Source organism: Purpureocillium takamizusanense, chromosome 2 (genome assembly GCF_022605165.1).
Source record: "Purpureocillium takamizusanense chromosome 2, complete sequence".
Lineage (NCBI taxonomy): Eukaryota > Fungi > Ascomycota > Sordariomycetes > Hypocreales > Ophiocordycipitaceae > Purpureocillium > Purpureocillium takamizusanense.
The window spans coordinates 1212055-1228733 of record NC_063069.1 but is presented as its reverse complement, the minus strand read 5'-3'; the positions used below and the strand labels follow the sequence as shown (position 1 = coordinate 1228733).

The 16679-nt window shown below is 61.1% G+C and overlaps 5 protein-coding genes across 5 annotated transcripts; 3 read left to right on the top strand and 2 right to left on the bottom strand.

The window, feature by feature from the left end:
• The first annotated feature begins 2659 nt into the window (after positions 1–2659).
• JDV02_002194 (uncharacterized protein) lies at positions 2660–4160 on the top strand. The gene is made up of 2 exons (XM_047983194.1): positions 2660–2880; positions 3298–4160. Exon 2 carries the CDS (start codon positions 3333–3335, stop codon positions 3873–3875), a length of 543 nt encoding a protein of 180 aa, XP_047839164.1. The 5' UTR covers positions 2660–2880; positions 3298–3332; the 3' UTR covers positions 3876–4160.
• Positions 4161–4168: 8 nt separating this feature from the next.
• Positions 4169–5519, bottom strand: TGL2 (Triacylglycerol lipase; the record flags this gene model as incomplete). The annotated part of the gene is made up of 2 exons (XM_047983193.1): positions 5230–5519; positions 4169–5133 (listed from the first exon to the last, which is right to left on the bottom strand). The coding sequence occupies exons 1-2, from the start codon at positions 5507–5509 to the stop codon at positions 4169–4171; spliced, it is 1245 nt and encodes a 414-aa protein (XP_047839163.1). The 5' UTR covers positions 5510–5519.
• A 2484-nt stretch (positions 5520–8003) lies between these two features.
• JDV02_002192 (uncharacterized protein) lies at positions 8004–10225 on the top strand (the record flags this gene model as incomplete). The annotated part of the gene is made up of 5 exons (XM_047983192.1): positions 8004–8028; positions 8151–8880; positions 9060–9450; positions 9583–9743; positions 9891–10225. The coding sequence occupies 5 exons, from the start codon at positions 8004–8006 to the stop codon at positions 10060–10062; spliced, it is 1479 nt and encodes a 492-aa protein (XP_047839162.1). The 3' UTR covers positions 10063–10225.
• Positions 10226–10326: 101 nt separating this feature from the next.
• On the bottom strand, positions 10327–12009 carry JDV02_002191 (uncharacterized protein; the record flags this gene model as incomplete). The annotated part of the gene is made up of 1 exon (XM_047983191.1): positions 10327–12009. The coding sequence occupies one exon, from the start codon at positions 12007–12009 to the stop codon at positions 10327–10329; it is 1683 nt and encodes a 560-aa protein (XP_047839161.1).
• Positions 12010–15140: 3131 nt separating this feature from the next.
• On the top strand, positions 15141–16419 carry JDV02_002190 (uncharacterized protein; the record flags this gene model as incomplete). The annotated part of the gene is made up of 3 exons (XM_047983190.1): positions 15141–15605; positions 15660–15834; positions 15890–16419. The coding sequence occupies 3 exons, from the start codon at positions 15141–15143 to the stop codon at positions 16417–16419; spliced, it is 1170 nt and encodes a 389-aa protein (XP_047839160.1).
• Positions 16420–16679: the final 260 nt, after the last annotated feature.

Here is a 16679-nt window from a genome sequence, read left to right as displayed (position 1 = left end):
GTCGTTCGGTGGGCGGGGGCCAGCCCCGGTCGGTGGGTGAGGCGGCCGTGGTGGCCTTCTGCAGCCGGGCGGCGGCACCGTGTTAGTCGCAGGGCCGCGTGGACTGTACAGGCAACATCAACGTTAGTCAGGTCGGCGTCGCTCGCGATTGCGACGACATGGGCGGGCGCGCCCATTGTTGTTCGCGCACACAAGGGAGCGGGCTCTCCGACCTCGTCGAGGGCCGACGTTGGTTTAAGCCTAAATTCTTGGCGGAGACGTGTCTTGCCAGTGTTTGAAGCACATGCCCTCCTTGGCTGAGACGCCATGAAGTGGCGGGCAATGAGACATGTTGACACAGGCCGGTGGGCGCTCTTGGAAGGGCTCGGCGCCGCGCAAGCATCCGCCTCATATGTTCTTGCTGTGATCCGCACGTACGTACATGCGACGGGAATTGGGTGCATGCACGTCGTACGTATGTGGTGATTGCTTGCTACGTACGTCCTTTGCGCAAGCTTTTGGATGTGATGCGGCGCAAAAGCGCAAGGTGATGGACACGCTCATTGCATCGTCGAGCAGCGGGTGTTGCCGCCCCGTGGGTACCTTGCGATGCGATACTGCTTCTCCGCATAAACTACCTACTGCTAGTACTACTATTTCATTTCCTACAAATTATCTGGTAGAGTTGCCAAGGACATGGGCGAGGCTTCGAGGTGTGGGCGGGCGCACTGTGCCCGACGGACCTGAAGGTAGGACAGTCGCAGTCGTCACTCATTTACGTGCCTTTACCTCATTGAAGAGGCAGGCACCGTTGTGACCTTTTTTCAAGACTCGCGATTGCGTCTTCGCCCGTCTATCAAGATGTCAGTGCGAGTCTGAAGAGGTTCTTGCAAAATCGGAACCTTCCCCGCGTGGCGTGTTTAACGTTAATAATGGAATGGTATCCTACTGCCCGTGCGAGGTTATATACGCGTCTGCCAGTCATTTGATATGGGCTTGTGGTGTTGGGGACGCACGCACGCCCGCCCAAAATACGTGCATGTAGGTATTTACGTATGTGCAGTAGCATGCATGCATGCTGCTTATAATTGGGAGACTGGGTGCGGGTGTCCCAAAAAAAAAAAAAAAAAATCGGCACCGCGGCGGCGGCTACGACGACGACGACGACGACGGACAACGAGAACAACAGCGACAAAACGAGGTGCGTGCGCGAGCTGTTGCCCGCCGTCGGCGTCGCGACTCGGCCCGGCCGCCTCCTGGTTTGGGGTGGGTGGCCCCAAGTGTGCGTCGCGCCGTGTTGGAAATTCGCGCAACCTTCACCATCAATCAGCATGGCTTCTGCGTCTTTTCCCCACCACGGGCCACCCAGGGCGCCGCCTCCCACTGCCGTGTTCCGAGAGCGACCCGGTGCTCCTGGGCGCCTGGGCTGCAGAGCGGCGGCGGAGAGAGAGACACACACGACCTGAGGTTGATTGTTCCCGTGTGTGCCGGGGGGCGTGCGGCGGACCGAAGCCGACCAGTCGCCGCCATCGCTATTAGTATTTGCTGCGCATCCAGCACTGCACTCTACCCGGCTACTGCTGAAGGGACCAAGAAATTAGGACGCCAGGCTCTGTCCGTTCCTCGGGCGTGCCATGTTGCGCTCTAGCTGTCTTGGCCGAGGGGCGGATTTGTAAATCTAGGCGGTGCTGATGCCGCCCGCCCTGCCCATGGTCTCACCCTCTCACGGCGTCTCCGTCCCTCTGCGCGCTCCCCCTTTCCTCGTCTCTTCCAGGTTTTTTATTACTACTAAGTTAGTATACTGTAGGCCATTGCGTGTGTGTGTGTCCCGGGCCGCCGAGCTGGAGCCGCCGCTTATCCCCAGGGCTGGATGGTCCTTCCCTGGAGGTTGCTGCCGCGGCCGAGTGAGTCCATGCGCCAACTAGAGGGCGCCCGATCGACAGCGAGCCTCTCTCTTGTGTTTCGAGTCGCGAACTTGCCCTTCTCCATCCCGCATTGGGTGATTGTCTTCCCTTCTAACTCCCTGTGACCTGACTCTCTCTCCGTTCCGCGCGTTCCGCTGCATTCCCGGTCGTGACACGCATCGATAGATGTACTACCTCGGATCGAACCCCGGGCTGTCCAGAAAACAAGAGCACTTTGAGTGCGCTGTTCCAACCGATCTGTGAAGTGCGGTGAGCCTGGGCTTGTAACTCGTCGCTTCTACGGGTGTTCCTGCATTGTTCGCCGGGCGTGCTGGAACGCCACGCCCCCCGCGGCGGCACGAGCCCCGTGTGCCTCGCTATTCTTCAGGAACTGTGCCTGCTACAGTGCCTGCGGTAGTACCTGCCCGCCTGCGTGCCGCCACCCAACCCCGCCGCCACCACCACCGCAAACTCCAAAACCGACGCAATGGATGTTTCCTCGTCGGCGTGCGCGGGCGACGCAAGCAACCTTGGAAACCTCCAATTTGGACTGCCTACGTACACTCACTGTTCGCAGTGAGAGGTACATACGTAGCTGCGCCCGGGCACCCGTCCGCCCTGGCGCTTCTGCCCCCCGTCCAAGTTGACACGCCCAGTGGGCGGCATGGCCAGCGCGCCCCAGTGGGTACAGCACCTTCAAAAAGGGAAAGCCCCAGCCCCGCCGGCCCCAGCGGCCCAGGCGCCTTCCCTAGGTGTGTCTCCAGAGTGGTCCGTGACGTGCTGCTCCACTTTTTCCGGCCTCGCTCCTTGCTGGCTCCTCCTGGTGGCTCCGGGTGGCTCCTGCTGGTTCCTGCTGCTAAGAAGGTAGTGCCGCCGGCCCAAGGCTGATCAACAAAATCATCGCCTAGTCCACCTGCGCGCCTCGAGCGAATTTGTCGCTTCTTTTCCTTCTCACCTCCCAGTCCTGCTTTCCCTGCCATTGTACGGTCCGCACAAGGTAAATTCATACCCTCGCCGCCTACCCTTCCTCGATTGACGCCGGCCGCCCGCGATACCTGCCTTCGACTGCTCCGAGCCCTTGCCATCCGTTGCCCTGCCTCTGCCCTGGCCGCTGCGTTGGTGCTGCCCGCGCTCACGACGGCCAGGCCCGGGTCGTCCGGGGTCCTTCGTCGTTGCTGGCTGTGCGGTCTGTTCAATTGAAGAGCCTTTTCGTTCTTTCTGGCGGGCGCACACGAATCATCTGGTGCGGCATGCTGGTCGCCGCCTGACGATGCTGTCGCCATGGCGATTGGATCCCGCGGGCTCGGTGCAGCCAATTGGCAGGGTCGACGGCTCGTGATTAATTCAAGGCCTCGTTCCGTCTAATCTGGCAGGCCTCATGGTGCGTGTAAGCTAACTCGCGATCGACTGATAGAGAATCTCCTCTCCGCTCCACTCCCACACTTCGCAATGGCTGCCATCACCGCCCCCCTTCTGGCCCGCGAGGCTATGAACCAGCTCGCCAAGCGCGAGAAGAACTGGGCCGCCCGGAACGTCGGTGTCATGGTCGTGTTCTGCATCGTCTTCGTTGGTACGTTGACTATGCTCGCTGGCTGCCCACTTCATGGGTTGCGCCTGGAGTGCGTCGCTGACGTGATTTTTGCGCAGTTGCCGCCGGTGTCGCCTTCATCTTTATCCACAAGGCCCTGCAGAGGCGCAAGGAGCGCAAGCCCACCTTCTAAGCGGTGGCGCGCGCGAGGGGTAGCGTGCTGGGATGGGAAGCGCAGAGGAAGATCTCAGTGCTGGCCAGGAGGCAAGGACCCGACGGAATGGAGCGATGCGGTGATGCCGGCCCCGAGTTGCGCTGTCATGGCTGGCGGCATAGCGGAGCGACACGACATGCAGCGACCACACCACAAGACGCGCGACCCTTTCCAGCGACCCATCACGGCCATTCCCGGTGCGCCCAGGATCGATTCGACCAGCATGTCAGCATCATCTGCCATCATTTGACGCGATGTATTTGATGGAGCCCGCTCGTTGCGTTGTGTATATATTGCATCTGGATGGAACTGCGCAGCCGACGGGAGTTGGGAACGGCTTGCTTGTGCGCGCGCTTGCTCGCCCGTTGCCAGGCTGCTGTATTTCTACAATTCTAATACTACAACTGATACCTCTTTGCTAGAAGAAGCCGCCGCCCATTACTTTTTTCCTGACGCCTGGTGACGTAGGTGACGTACCTCATTATCTATCTCTATATCACGTTTTGCATCCTGTGGGCTTTATGCTGGCTAAGCCTCTTCGCCTCAGAAGCCTTCCTTGGCCAGCATATCAGCAATGTCGAGGTAAAAGGCCACGGCATTAAAGTTCCTCTTGATGCCCATCCATTCGCGCACGGTCCACCGCACCTTGTTGGGCCAATTGATAAGGTCGAGATGGCTCACGCCCAGCAGGGTGCCCTTGTACTCGCCCCAGCGACTGCTCTCAACGCTGACGAGCCCGTCGTTGGCGCCCTCAGCCTCCCTGATGACGCCGTGGGAGAGGCGAAAGGGGCTCAGCAGCGGCAGCTGGGCGGCGTGCAGGGCCGCCCCGTACGAGAAGTAGCGCACGGCAGGGTCGTCGGGGTTGGCGGGGTTGAAGTGGTCGGCGAGGTAGCGGGTGCCGAGCTGGGCGAAGGCGCTGGTGCCGAGGCCGGCGGCGCGGAGGAGGGAGTAGAAGCGCGGGAGGTGGAGCGGGGAGCGGCGGCGGGCGTCGCTCAGGACGTAGTCGGCGAAGGGGCTGCCGCGGTGGGGGGTGGAGATGGTGACGAGGGAGGCGACGCGGAAGTTGTGCTGTGGCGGCGACGAGGAGGACGAGGACGAGGACGAGGATGGTGATGAGGGTGGGAGGATGTTGGAGATGAGGTGCCGGGCGTCGAGGCCGCCCATGCTGTGGGCGATGATGTTGACGGGCGTGCGGGTGTCATCGCTGGTGGTGACGGACTGCTGCCCCACTGTCGTCGTCGTCGTTGACGTCGAGGACGAGGCGGGGGCGGAGGCGGAGCAGGAGTGGGAGGACAGTGCCGAGGAGATCTCGGCGGCGAGCTTGGCGGCTCGCTCCTCGATGGAGCCCGAGGGCGGGACGCTGGCGGCGACGACGAGGGGGCAGCCCTGCGCGGTGAGGGCCTGGCGGATGCCGTGCCAGTACTGGAGGGGCGGCAGGAGGGCGGACACGGAGAGCTCAGAGAAGCCCAGCAGGCCGTGGGCGAGGACGATGGGGTGCCGCGGCGTAGCTGCGGAGAGCGAAGGCGCGTCAGCGAGTTATGGAGATGCGAGCGCGCATAACAGAGGAGGAGATGCGAGAGAAAGATGAGGCGGAAATTGCGTACCGTAGGTGTCGCGGATGGAGGCGTAGTCGTCGGCGATTTGGCGGCCGAGGTCGGGCATGCGAGGGTCGGGTGGGGCAGCAGCGTTGAGGCCGTCGCGCCGAGGTGGGAGGTTGGTCGATAGGGGGCGGCGGGATGGCGATGGCGATGGCGATGGCGATGGCGATGGCGATGGTGGTGAGCGCGGTATAGAGAGATGGTGAGGTCGGGCAGCAGCAGCAGCGAGCCCGAGGGCGGCGCCGGCGGCGATGGTGCTATGACGGGGCGGCCATCTTGTGATCATTGCTCCAGCGAAACCTAGGAGGGGGAGGGGGCTGGCGGTCGTGGTGGCGTGTCGTAGGCGGTTTGCCGTATTGTGAGATGCGAGCGGGCGTTTAGTGATGTCGGGAAGTCGGAAGTCGACAGCGCGGGAGCGGGAAGGCCGGCGCGGGGGGAGCCAAGAAAGTGAATCTTGGATTGGAAGAGATGCGGGCGCGCGCGTGCGAATGGGACGAGGTTGAAACTAGAGACGAGGGTGCGCGCGCTGACGTCACACCGAGGCTGCGCCCGCGCGTGGCCCCCAAGAAACATTCCCATCTCTCGGTCTGACTTACACGAGCGGGCAGGTGCGTGTGCTTTCGTAGTAATTCGGTGCCCTAGGTGAGCGACAACAACCTTGACTTGCATATATGTACATACCATGCGGTACGTATGCGCAAAGAGGCCGAAAACGAAACCGGGAGTGAGGCCTTTCTTGTAGGCAGGCGAAAATAAATTGATTTACCCTGGCTGATGAGATGAGCTGCGTCCCATCGCAGCAGCGGTAGGGTTTGACGGACCTGGACCCCCTTGCTGCTCGTTGATAAACTTGCAGCCATGACTGACCCCTGACCCCCGAGGCGCGACGCCGTGGCAGCCACGATGCCGGGTGGTCGCTGCAGGGCGTCTGGAATACGTACCTATTTACATGTACGTAACAACGACAACAACACAGTTGCCGAACGCGGCGAGCGGCCGATCCATGTTCTCTTGCGGTCTCCTGCTGCTGCTGCTGCTTCCCCAGCGGTGAGGGACAGCACGCGTGGTGATGATGATGATTGGTGAGGGCGCGCCGTGTAACGCGACGACGTGCAGTCCCTTTGACTGGAGAGAGTGCTGGGAAGCGTATTAGGAACATGCGGGGACAGGTAGCACATGTACGTCGGGGGGTTTGGCCAGCCAGACAGACAAGTGACATCCGTCGGTCTTGCATGGGCACACACACACTGGCATCCGCATGTACCGTACCGTACTGCATGCCCCGTCGGTCCATCGCGGCGAGGCGAGGAGGGGAGGCAGGGGAGGGCAGGAAAGGGCGTCTTCGTCGTCGCACAAGGACACGGCCCGGCGGCCCCTTGTCTCGTCCAACGGCCGGCGATACGGCTCCGCATACGTACGTCGCCCGATCATGGGTTTAAGATGAGACGCCCTCCCCCTGCTTGCATGTACAGCGCATGTGCGGTACTACGTACGCACTTGGTAGCTTAGTACCCAAGTTAGATAGCTCATGAAAAGAGGGATGCCGGTCGTCTCCATGACGGGTTGCCGCGCCGCGCCGCGCCGCCGTTGCTAAATAGCCGGACTGCCCATCCACGACGGGGACTGTGCGTCACTAAGAGTTGAAAAGGGTTAAGAAAAGTATAGTTATGCGTGTATTGAAAAGAAACAAGAAAAGTGTCTTGTTGGTTCTGCTGCCAAGGACCGCGGCAGAAGAAGTGGCTTTTCTCGTCTCCCGGGTCCCCCCCTCCTCCACCGCCACTGTTTTAAAACCCTAAAAAGCAGACGAAACGCATTCCCGCCTAGCCCAACGAAGAACGAAAAATGGCAATGGCACGGACATGTGACGGAAGTGGGCAGCTTCACCACCGCTGACTCGACTTGCCCGCTGCGCCCAGGGGCCATGTTGTATGTGTGTGTGTGGGTGACGCCGCCTCGGGAGGGGGTATTGTTGTTGGTCCCGGAACCGGACAACAATAACGGAAACGGGTCTAAGGGGCACTATGACAATGAGAACCACGCGTGGTGGTTAGTACTAGTATGGTATGGTATTGCGCGCGCAAAGATTCCGTTACACACGAGGAAATAGTAGTACTGCGCTCTATCCCTTGCCCACGCATACACCACTGTACACATGCGAAAACAGGGACGTCTGGGTCGCAATGGGGCCACACGCATGTACATACATATACATGGGGGCCCCGTTTGGGACGTCCAAAGCTACCTTCCGCTGTTGTTGTTATCCCGGTGAAGTGAGAGGAAAACGTTTCCCGTCTTGTTTTCCCTGCGTAGAGGAGGCAGATGCTTGCCGAGATAAGCAGTGAGAGAGAGCAACAATAGGACAAGAGCACACACACCCAGCAACCGCCGCTTGACCCGAAGGGTCCGTCATCACGATGCTCTCGCGCGTGCTGCTCGTGGTGTCGGTGGTGAGTGATACGCCGCCAAAGAGACACGGCCTCCCCCTACTCTCCTTGTCCGCTCGGGATTGAGTATCATGCTTACATGACTGTGAACGCGCGACTCGCGCGTGTCCCGTCCAACGCTAGATTCCGCTCCTATATTTCGTGCTGAGATGGAACACCCTGAGGAAGAGCCCATTGAACAAGCTGCCGGGCCCGTGGCATGCCAAATGGAGTAATGTATGGAAGGAGAACCCCCCCCCCCCCCTTTTGTATGTTTCGAACCGCTCTTCTCACTCGCCACAAATTTTCAAGTTCTCCCATTCGAAACGCTTCCTGTCCGGCCGCCAGCCCTACGAGATGATCAAGCTGCATGAGAAATACGGTACGTTTGTGTCCCCCCACCCCCTCAGTCCAGTCCAGCAGCACCACGCGCCCACGCATGCAGAAAGTGTGTGTGTGTGTGTGTGTAGTAGCTAACGACACAACATTCTCCGCGAGGAACAGGCCCCGTCGTGCGATATGCGCCCAACGAGGTGTCGTTTAGCACCGCGCAGGCGTGGCGCGACATCTACGGCCCGCGCGGCAAGGCCCACCAGAGGTTCATCAAGTCCGAGTTCTACGACGGCGGGCGCTTCGCGTCCGAGGCGCCGTCCATCATCACGGAGCGCGATCCGGACAAGCACGCCGTCTGGCGCAAGCAGCTGAGCACCGCCTTCTCGGACCGCACGATGCGGCACGTCGAGGGCGTGGTGGGGCGCGTCGTGGACGGGCTCGTCGCGGAGCTGGAGCGGCAGCTGACGCAGGCGGAGACGATGGCGACGGCGGCGGCGGAGGCGGCAGCAAAGGGCAAGAAGGGTAATAAGGGTGGTGATGGTGGTGATGGTGGTGATGGTGATGGTGACGCTGACGGCCATGGCGGCCACGACGGAGGCGGTGGTGGTGGAAGCGGCGACAAGGGCTGCGTCGTCAACATCGACCCCTTCTTCAACATGGTGACGTTTGACATCATGGGCCACCTGGCGTTTGGCGTCGAGTTTGGGTGCGTCGGCAAGGGGAAGCTGCACGAGTGGGGGATGTTCCTGGCGGCGACGCTGCGCATGATGAGCGTCGTGGACGCGCTCAAGAAGTTCCCCACGCTGGGCAAGATTGGCCTGTGGCTCTTCTCCAAGCCCATCAACGCCATGCTTGCGGACCGGGACAAGCACGAGAGGTACTCGCGGGACTTGGTCAACATGTGCGTCTTATCACTCACTCACTCACTCACCCCATCCTCCCCCTTTCCGAGAATCCTATTCCCATCTCTCTCCCCTTGTCTCCGGCCCGTCGTCCATCATATGGGGTCGAGCACATAAAAGGAGTCTTATTGAAAACAGTCCATGTACATGTCATGTACTGACCTTCTCACGCCCCCAGGCGCCTCAAAGACGCGGGCCCAGACCGCAACGACTTCCTCTCGCACGCCATCGAGGTGCAGCGGCAGGCCAAGATGCCCGTCTCGGAGCTGCAGCTCGCGGCCATCGCCTCGGACCTCGTCATCGCCGGCACCGAGACGTCGGCCACGGGCCTCGCCGCCGTCTTCTTCTTCCTGCACGCCAACCGGCCCGCCCTGGCCCGGCTCATGGAGGAGATTGACACCGCCATCCCCGCGTGGCTCGACATCACCCCGGCCGCCCTCGCCCGCCTCAAGTACCTCGGCGCCGTCATCATGGAGGCCCTGCGCATGTACCCGCCGCTGCCCGTCGCGCTGCACCGCCTCGTCCCGCCTGGGGGCGATACCGTCCACGGCCTGTGGCTGCCAGGAGGGGTGCGTTGCCCGCCTTCTCCCCCCGTCTCTATGTTGACACTCCATCCCTGCTTCTGCCGTTACTGTTGTTGCTGCTGCACCGATAAGGAAGCATGATCCACGAGCTGACGTTCTTTGGTGCCCTTCTTGTAGACCGTCGTGTCCGTCAACCCCCTCGCCGCAAACTACTCGCCAGAAAACTTCTCCGACCCGTGGTCTTTTAAGCCCGAGCGCTGGATCGACCCCAAATGCACCGACGACCTCGACGCCTGCCGGCCCTTTTCGCTGGGCACGCGCAACTGCATCGGTCAAAAGTGAGTGGGAAGCCTTGTCAAGACCTGCCTGCCTGCCTGCCTCCCCCATCGTCAGGGCGAGTAGGCGCCGAGGACCATCCCGCCCGTCAATTTGAGGGCCTGTGTTCCGTGCGCACGGTATGGGCGGCCTGCTGACGCCTTACATAGCCTTGCGTGGATGGAGATGCGCATGACGCTCGTCAAGCTCCTCTACGCGTTCGACTTCGAGCTCGTGAACCCCAAGCTGGACTGGCACGGCGAGTCCCGGATGCATTCGCTCTGGGAGAAACCGCCCCTATGGGTTCGGTTCAAATATCGCGAGAAACGGTCGGTGCCGTAGAAACAGATCAGGGGCCGCCCGCGGTGAGCGCGCCGCGGCGAGCATAGATGGGGTATGTGGGCTCGCGCCGGAGGGAAATGACCAGAGTACATGCCAGTTTCCATTAAGAGTGTTGTAATTTTGCGTCTATACCCGAATATAAGAACCCTCCAAGAGGCTCCCGTAACGATCAAGCGGCCGTCTTGTACGCAGCTTTTGCAACCCCTGACGCCTCGTCATATCTCATGCAGTGGGCATTCAAGAGCCTCACACTCATTTTCAAACTTAGTTCTTTTGGGGGACCTGGCTTGGGGCGTTCTCGTTCGTAACGCCGCTGTACGCTGGCCGAGATTGCAGCCCGTCAAACGGCCCTGCAAGATTCTCTGCGATCGCCTCGTCGTAGCTCGGCGGCGCGTCGTCATATGGCGGCACCACCTGACCGGGGGCGAGTTGCGGCGGGTACAGGGGATCTTGTTGCGGGTGCGGGGGCATGGGCGGTGGCGCCTGGGCTTGAGGCTGTTGAGATTGCGGTGGTCGGGACGCTGCGGGCGCGCTTGGTCCCGAGACAGATCCTGTCCGCGGTGGGAGGCGTGGGGGAAGCTGCACGCGCCCAGGCTTCGTGTTCTTGGCGGCCTGCAGCAGCTCCGGGGGCGGCGTGATGCCAGAGTAGACCTCCAACTGGGCGAAGTGTAGGGGGAGGAAGATGGTTTGCGGCTGAGAGTTTAGCATCATGCCCGACTTGGGCTTTCCCCAGGCAATTCCTATCTTGAGTTCCAGCTCATATCGCCGATGCAAGTTACATGCCACAAAGGAGGGTGCGACGGTGTTTGGAAGGGGTCTGTTCTTCCATAGCTCGTTCGGGATGACGACTTCATGGCCGACGGGGTCCTGTGGCGAGGACGTGAGCGGGATGCTGAGGTCTGTACCAGAGACGACGACCCAGCGGTTGACCTTCCTGTCGTAGATGTTGTGTGAGCGGACCTCGGTGATGCCGATGAGGTCCATCTGAAAGGAGACGAGGTACACCTGCTCGGGACTGTTGACGAGCTTCTTGGCGATGAGGCGCAGGGGTACCGATTGGTTGCACGTGAGGACGGGCGGATGTGGCAGCCGTGCCGACATTTCAATGGAGGGCGCGGGCGCTTGACCTGCATCGTCTCCCTGCGCGCCGTTGCTGCCGGTATCCGACGCCTCGCCGGCCTTGTCCGACTTCCTGTTGAAGAAGGTGCTCCGCTTCTTTTCCGGCTGCGTCCCCGCGGGGGCTCGAAACGCAAACGGCCGCCGGGCAAAGGCTTCCTGGCCGTTGACAGCCGGGCGCGGCGGCTCAATGGGTAGGAACTTGAATCCTATCTGGAAGCGCCAGTTCTCCTTGAGGAAGCCAGGGCGCTGGACAGTGACCTTGATGTAGTAGCGGATCTCGGCCTCGTTGGGATAGCCGGTGAGGGACGGCGGCAGGGTGCGGGTGACGTGCTGCAGATATAATTGCTTGCTCCCGTCCATGACGCGCACGCCACCCATGCCAAACAGACCGCCGCCGGAACCGAAGCCGCCTACACCGGCAAGCCCGCCGATGCGGGACATGGCCATGGGGTCGCTGCAGGCGTTGTTGATGGGCAGCTTGAACTTGAAGGGGAACTCGTGCTCGCCGGGCTGGAGGGGGAACGCGCCGTAGGGGTTGCTGGAGCTGGAGTGGTACTCGTCGGGGAAGACCTGCTGCACCTTGTAGAGGATCTTGTGGTTTTCGCTGACGATGCTGCCAGGCGGGCCGGGCATGGGGCCGGGTGGACGGCCGGTGCCATCGTTGTAGGGGTCGGGGACCTTGAGGGCGGTGACGGACTCGCCCTCGAGCTTGACGACAATGCTGCCGACCTGCTCGGCGCGGTGGAGGGCAACGACAATGCGGCCGGCGACATGGTCGAGATTGGTGTAGAACTCGGGTTGGTTGTCGAGGGCTATGCGGATGGACATGGCGGGCGACGGAGACGGCGGCAGACGCTGCCGGGGCGCATGGCAGACGGCTCAACGACGGGAAGGTGGGCGGCAGACACGTAAAAGGAAAAGAATTTGTGCGATCTCTTATCGGCTCGACGACATGTTCCCCGCCAGATGGAGCTCGGCACGACCCGGGGCCTGGGGAGGCAAGGACCAAGAATCCAGGAATAGGTACGGAGACGGGAACGGCAGCAGGAACGCGTATGCTCGGGCTGTGGAGGCGGATCAAAAGCGAGCGATCCGAAATCGTGACGTCGTTGTCGTCTCGGGGTGCGTGCTCGCGCGTGGACGCCCCGGGAGTCGTGGTCAGTGTCGTGGTCTGTCCGTAGAAGGTGTTGCGTCGTGGCTGCTGGGGGTGGGTTGACGTCGTCGGCGCTCAGCCTCAATCCAAGCCTCACTGACTGACTACGCACATGTGTGGAGGCGACCTGTGGTGGCATGGCGGGTGCGATGAGGCGCTCGCTCGCTCGCTCCCGCCCAGCCCAGTGGAGTTGGGCTGCAGTGTCTGGGCACATCCATTCCATAGGTTGGAACCTCAGCTGGATGAGTGGAAGAGCTGGAGGAGCAGCTGCCCACTGAAGACTGAGGTGCGGCAGTGGCGGGGTTTTGCCGAGATATACACGGCAGTGCACGGGAGCAGCCAGTGTACCTGCTAGGGGTAGCGCCGCAGCGGGCAGCCCGCCTGTCCGGTCCAGTGGTGCGGTGGTGATGGGACACTCCCGTCCAGTGGTGATGCTGCAGTGGCGAGCGCCTCACCCGGGCAGGCAGCCTGCTAACGCATGGGTCAGCCCTGGAGCACCAGCAGGCAATCGTCAGCGGCTGCTCCCAACCTGTACATGCGGCGCCAGTCTGGCAATGAAAGCGACCTCCTTGCTGCCAAAATGGCTCGACAGACAACTCGCAACCTTGGTACCTACATCCCAAGATTTGAAATTTCCCAGCAGCACCAGGACCTTCTCCGCGCATTCGTCCGCACACACGGCGCTTGCCAGAGGCCAATGGCGCGGCGAGCATCCAAGACGATCCTATCCTATTCGCCTCCTCAAACGACCTTTGCCGCCCGTCCAGTCGTAAATTGCAACCCCTCCTGGAAAGGCACACACACACACACACACACACACACACACACACGCGGAGAGAGGGAGAGTATCTCCCAAGTATCGTCGGAGTCGCCAGCAGAGCCAGGACTTTGCCCTCGCCAAGCGGCCCGTCCCACCTCCAAAGTCAGTGTGCCATTTTGACGATGCAACAGACACTCTGGGGATTTGGCTGAGGCGCCGAATTTTCATCTGACGCGTGTGCCGCGCCTTGTTGATCGCGCCGAACACACCGCGAAACGCGGGACAGGATCTGAAGCACATCACCAGTTCGTCTCTGTTTCACTGCCCCCGGCCGTCCCGTCTCCGACGGCCGAGGCAGCCGCGGGCGGCTAATAATCTACAGAGTACGAACTACCTAGTACAAAGTACATACGAAGCAGAGCATCCGAGCCGGGACATCCATGTTACACCGCAGGGGACCTCCTCCGTGCTTGCGCATGCACACACCCTCTCGACTATCGGCAGCTTCTCAGTCCGGCCTGCTGTGCATCATGCTTCCGGCCAACATCCTGCCCTCACTTGCGCAGGCCACCTGCCCTTGGTCCCAGAGTCAGTCAGAGTGGCTTCGCAGTTCGTCCACTCCTGGAGCGCCCACTAAACGATACCCATGTCCCTCGCCGTTGGGCCGGTCCCTCCATCAACTGCCGTCGTCACACATGGCCACATGGGATGAACTTGGTGCTTTTGGTTGACAGGCGACCGTCCGTGCCATGCCATGCCATGCCAGGCCAGAACATGCTCAACCACGCGCCGCGTCGTCTGGAGCCCGACGAGACCGGTTCGCCAGCACACGTACCGCCCGTGACGAGTCCTCGACCGCCGTCTGGCCCGGGTAGCATCTGTTGGTCGGTACGCGCAAATCGTTTCCCCTTTCACACCGTCACAAGCCTGCAGCCCTGCCGCGTTGTCGCGGCCGCCTCCCTGGTCCATGCTGAAATCACTCCAGATTGAGCTCACCTCCGGCGCGCCGACGGCGACGAGCCTGCAGAAGCCCGTTGAACCAGCCCCCACCCGGCACCTTGACCCGGCTCCGTAACACAGCCCCGAAGATGCCGAAGATAATCGTCGACCATGTCCTGTTCCGTGATGTGGTTTGTATCCGGACCACTGGCCCCGATTCCTGGGGGCCGGCTGCGTGGGAGTTGATGGCATCCATCATGGCCTTCCTTTGACAACCAACACCAGGCGTATTTCCTGACCAGCACCCGCATATGCATTCGTGCAGCGTCGTCGCGGCACGCAGTCGCTCTCGTGATTGGCGCTGCTGCCCCTTCGATGCTACCTCGCACATCCAACTTTCTGCGCCATGCTAGGTCTCCTCGGCTCCTGATGCCCACTTGAAGTGACTCTGCACATTGCTCTGTTGTGACGCTCGCCAGTCACGCTTCTATCGCAGCACCAGTTTTCCCGCCGCATTACTTTGTATTGCCGAATCAAGACCAGGGAGCTGGCTCATGAGTGGACCTGGTCTTGCTAGGCGACGGTTGAACCATACTGTCGGGACCTCGACCCCTCCCCTCGTTGTTTTGATCGTCACTTATCCTCCCCCCCCCCCCTCCCCCTCCCCCCTTGCCTCCTCCGTCCTGTCGGTTGTCTACGTCCGCACTCCCGTTTGCCACTGCGACAACGGAACTCTCCTTGTACCCAACACATGTCGTTACACAAACTTTGTCTCGGACATCATTGGCTCTTGAGTCACTCATGTGCGGTGCAAGCCCAAATCAACCAGCTGGGCTCCTACGGTCTGGGATTGTCAGACCAACCCACCCAGGAAAGCTCCCGTCTTGGGCCCGTATCCAGCAAGGACCGCCGCAGACATGGATGGGGAGGCATGCTGCTGCTGCTGCTGCTGCTGCTACTCCTGCGCGGAGCCTCCCCTGCCGTGTTGTAATGGACGAGGTGGAGTGCTCGTGGGATATAACCTTAGTCCACCGCGAGGGCCTTATTATTGACCCCTTTGATCTTTACGCCCACTCGCTCTGAACATGAACGCCTCGACTAGTGGCCATGATAATGGCTGGCGAGTGCGGCATCTCGTGCCCCGTCGACGGTGGCTACCTATCCTACAGCCCTAGCATTGCGGGCAACGCGATCCTGCTGGCTCTATTCTGCTTGCTTGTGCCCATAACCTTATACATGGGCTACCTATTCCGGACGCCATACTTCTCTGCCGTCTTGGCAACGGGCCTCGCCTTCGACGTCGTGGGGTTTGCGGGGCGCGTGCTCCTTCACGGAGACAGAGCAAGCCAAACCTACTTTACCTTGTCGCTGCTCGGCACCGTTTTGGGTCCAACGCTCATGACTGCGGCCGTTTTCATCATCTTGCCCCATGTGCTCGTCGTCTATGGCACCCACCTGAGTCCGTGCAGCCCTGCCATTGCCGAGGCTGGCCTTTGTGGCCTGACTTGCGTGGCCCTGGTCATCGAGCTGGTTGGCGTCTTGTTCGTGGCCTATGGCTTCAAGGATGTGCCTGTGAGTTTGGGACTTGGGCTCTACGCACCCACGATGGCTGCTGACTGATTCCAGCGACCGCAGAGTGTCAGTATCGTGGCGGGCGGCCTCGCCGTGCAGTCTATCGCGTTGTTCGCGGCATCTGTGCTGTATTTCTGGTTCACAATGAAGCTGAACTCAAGTCGGCGGGTTCCAGACGAGAGTTACGTTTGCGTGTACCTGTCAAACAGGTTTTGTCGATTCCTGAGAGGTACCAACTCGATGGCGGAGCATCAACAACGAGCCTTGACTGACGCTGTGAGCAGGCTTGGAAGTATCTACGGCCCTTCTCCTGGCCTGCTCGGTCTATCGCGTAATAGAGATGGCCGGCGGCATAGAGGGAGACCTATTCCAGAGCGAAAGGGCTTTCATGGTGGTCAACGGCGCGGCCCCCCTCGTTGTCTGCATTCTCCTCGCCGTGTTCCATCCAGGCATCGCGTACGGCTCGTCGTGGGACGATACGTCACCTCGCAGGGCGAAGCAGCCGATGCATCTGCCGCTGCAAACCTCGCCATTCACTCACAGAACGCATTTTGCGTACGAGCCAAACATACGACAACAGTTCCCGGCGCGATCTCGCGGACCGAATCGAAACTTGGACTCCCCTCACCAAGGCTCAGGCTCAGGCTCAGGCTCGGCGGGCCTTCCGGCCACACCGCGGCCAAGCCATAAGCCTCCGAGCCCTCGGGCTCCCTCCCCGAGGTCGACAATAGCGACGAGTAAGCGGCACAGTGGCAGGTCAGAACGTAAGAGCCATGCGCAACCGGGTCTGGTGGATAGCGATATGCTGTGGTAGCACGGACGACGGCTGAGGACGAGAGCGGCCCGCCTGCCAAGCCGGGCTGGTGTTTGCTCGCTGGGTGATATGATCGACGAATGCAAGCGTATCGATGGCGTTGGAGGCTAAGAATGATAGTTGCGCGTGCGATGGCTTGATACCGGGGGGGTAGTCTTTTGGGACTTCGGATCGTGTCGGGGTTGTACGACGATGGAGCTGACGGCATGCCTGGCTTCGTGGCGGTGTGCGTCCATGAGGGTCCCACTTTGCCTCGGGAT

What these genes read in the sequence shown, in the direction of transcription:
- JDV02_002194 (XM_047983194.1), top strand. Translation starts at nt 3,333, where the DNA reads ATGGCTGCCATCACCGCCCCCCTTCTGGCCCGCGAGGCTATGAACCAG.